The sequence below is a fragment of the Gavialis gangeticus genome, unplaced genomic scaffold (genome assembly GCF_001723915.1).
Source record: "Gavialis gangeticus isolate Ggan-Ray unplaced genomic scaffold, GavGan_comp1, whole genome shotgun sequence".
Taxonomy (NCBI): domain Eukaryota; kingdom Metazoa; phylum Chordata; order Crocodylia; family Gavialidae; genus Gavialis; species Gavialis gangeticus.
In genome coordinates, this window is record NW_017729031.1 from 109,005,995 (window position 1) to 109,008,215 (window position 2,221).

General features: G+C 53.2%; 1 protein-coding gene across 2 annotated transcripts in view; it reads right to left on the bottom strand.

The window, feature by feature from the left end:
- Positions 1–798: 798 nt before the first annotated feature.
- TMEM98 (transmembrane protein 98) overlaps positions 799–2,221 on the bottom strand; it is a 20,128-nt gene continuing 18,705 nt past the window's right edge. For both annotated transcript variants that reach the window (XM_019523561.1, XM_019523562.1), the window contains exons 6-7: positions 1,915–1,974; positions 799–1,264 (exon numbers count right to left, since the gene is read on the bottom strand). In XM_019523561.1, coding sequence (XP_019379106.1) covers positions 1,057–1,264; positions 1,915–1,974 — 268 coding nt within the window. In that variant the 3' untranslated portion in view covers positions 799–1,056. The remainder of the gene's footprint in view (positions 1,265–1,914; positions 1,975–2,221) is intronic.

Genomic DNA, 2,221 nt, shown 5'->3' on the forward strand with positions numbered 1-2,221 from the left:
CTCTCTCTCTCTCTCTCTCTCTCTCTCTCTCTCTCTCTCTCTCCACGCAAGGTGGGGGTTGTCCTCAGGGAATGTGGTCCCTGAAAGATGGACCCTGGCGAGGCAGACTGTGCTGTGGACCCGTGGAGATGCAGCGCAGGACAGGAACAGGCTTTGGGTGGGTGGGAAAGCAGCACATAGCATGGAAGTGTCACTCCGGACATGCTGCAGCACATCCACCTCCTGACTCAGCACCACATGGGGAAGGAGTGTAGGGCTGTTGTGTTAGCCCTGCTCCACCTGAGAGTGCCCAGTGCTGGGCGAGGCGGAGGTCTTCCTCAAAGCCTCTTTAGGGCATCTGGGCAGAAACTAGATGGTGGCTAAATTGTTCTGCAGCAACCCCATGATTAGGCCACATCATATTTAGCCTTGACTGTGTTCAGAAGCAGGAGCTGTGCATGTGTGGTCTAAACTAGCAGTTCTCAAACTGGCCTGGGTCTTGTGGCGCTTTTTGGGTGTTACCCTGCTGCAGATCCCTACTGATTCGTGTGAAGGACATTAAAAAACCCAACACTTTATGTCACAACAGCAATGTTGGAACTTCTCCAGCTGCCTGAGAGATACTGGAAAATTGGCCTACATTTTTGTTTCTTTTTCTTTCTTATATATCAGCATTTCCCCTTTCTCATCTAGTGGGCTCTTCCTCCTTCTCACATGCCTGTGGCAAGTTTGCTGCTTACTTCCAGTTTAAGAAACCCATCCCCCAGTTTAAGAAACACTGGTCTAAACCAGTCCTCCCAGCACATTTGCACCCAGGCATGATTTCTCATGGGATTTTATTAACCATGGTCCCACTGTTCCACAGAGTAGGACATTAAACCAAACTACAAAGCAGCAGGGGACAGGGCAGAGGACCATTGCCATAGCTACCATCTGTCTGGAGTTCAATGTAAATATACTAATGGCTGTGCTTAGCTCATGCAAGTTTTGGAACAGGGCACCACCCAGGGCAGTGGCCTGAACCCGGAGGCTCACAGCCTGGGAAGTGTTGGGGTCCAGTCTCCCAACAGGCATACTTCAGATGGCTGACTGCTCCTGCAGGAAGCTCTCTGCCCCCGGGAGGTTTCTTTCGGGCTCAGTGGCGAGAGCAGCCTCCCGAAGCACAGTCATGTGCTCTTCCGCTGCAGAAAGCGATCGGTCAATCCAGTCCATGCCGCTAGTCAGGTGACAGGCATTCCTGGTCACCAAGACGAGATGGCTGACAGAGAGCAGGAGGGCCGTTGTCCTGCAAAGAGAATGGCCTGGCTTTTACTGATGGCAATGGCCATGGGTGACTGGTGCCACCTTAATCAGAGGGGGCACATGCCCCCCCCCACGCGACCAGTCAGCAACCAGGGAGGGGGGAATCTAGCCAACCAGGGTGAGTGATCCCCAATTGCACCGACCAGGAAGCAGCCACAGTGCTCCCAGAAGTGGCCATGGCACTCCAGAAGTGGCCACGGTGCTCGCAGGGGGCACTGGCACTCTTGCCTGCACCTCTGCCCATTGCCTAAGTGGGGTGTGCGGCCTGTCAGGGGGTGCACCAGCACTCTCAGGGGGTGCACGTGCATTGCATTGCAACAGGCAACAGCATTACCCTTTTCCTGCACAGGAAGGCAGGAAGTGGGCAAGTGGCGTGAGGCGTGCATGCAACTTGGGAGTCCGCTGCCAGGCTCCCTACACACAGACCCAGCTGGGCTGCAGTGGAGAGTACCCAGTGGAAGATAAAGGCCTGGCACGGGTTACCTCCACATGAGTATGAGGAAGCAACTCCCTGGGAGCAGCTCTGGCTCCAGGCTCAGAGGGTTTCCATGCCAGCTCTCCACATATATCCATGGCCCAATATGTCTCCCAGGAAGGAAGCTCCTTCCCCAGCTATCACAAGAGTGATTTTACCTTGCATCCAGAAGCTTGGGATCCAGTGGAGGGTACATTGACCTCACAACATCATCCACCCTAGAGGGAAAGAGAGAGGTTTTCATGTTTTTCACTGTTTCCTTTGCAAGGTCTCTGTTAGGTGGCTGGGTTTATTTAATTTCCCCCGCCATGGACATGTTTCAAAGTTAAGCACATAGCCCATTTGATGCAAACACCTGCAAACATCTGCAATGCATTAAGGCACCAATCAGCAAAGGGCTTAGGGTGAGAACTGGAAAAGTTCTCAACATCTACAATTGGGACACAGTTTCCAGCAGATCCCAAC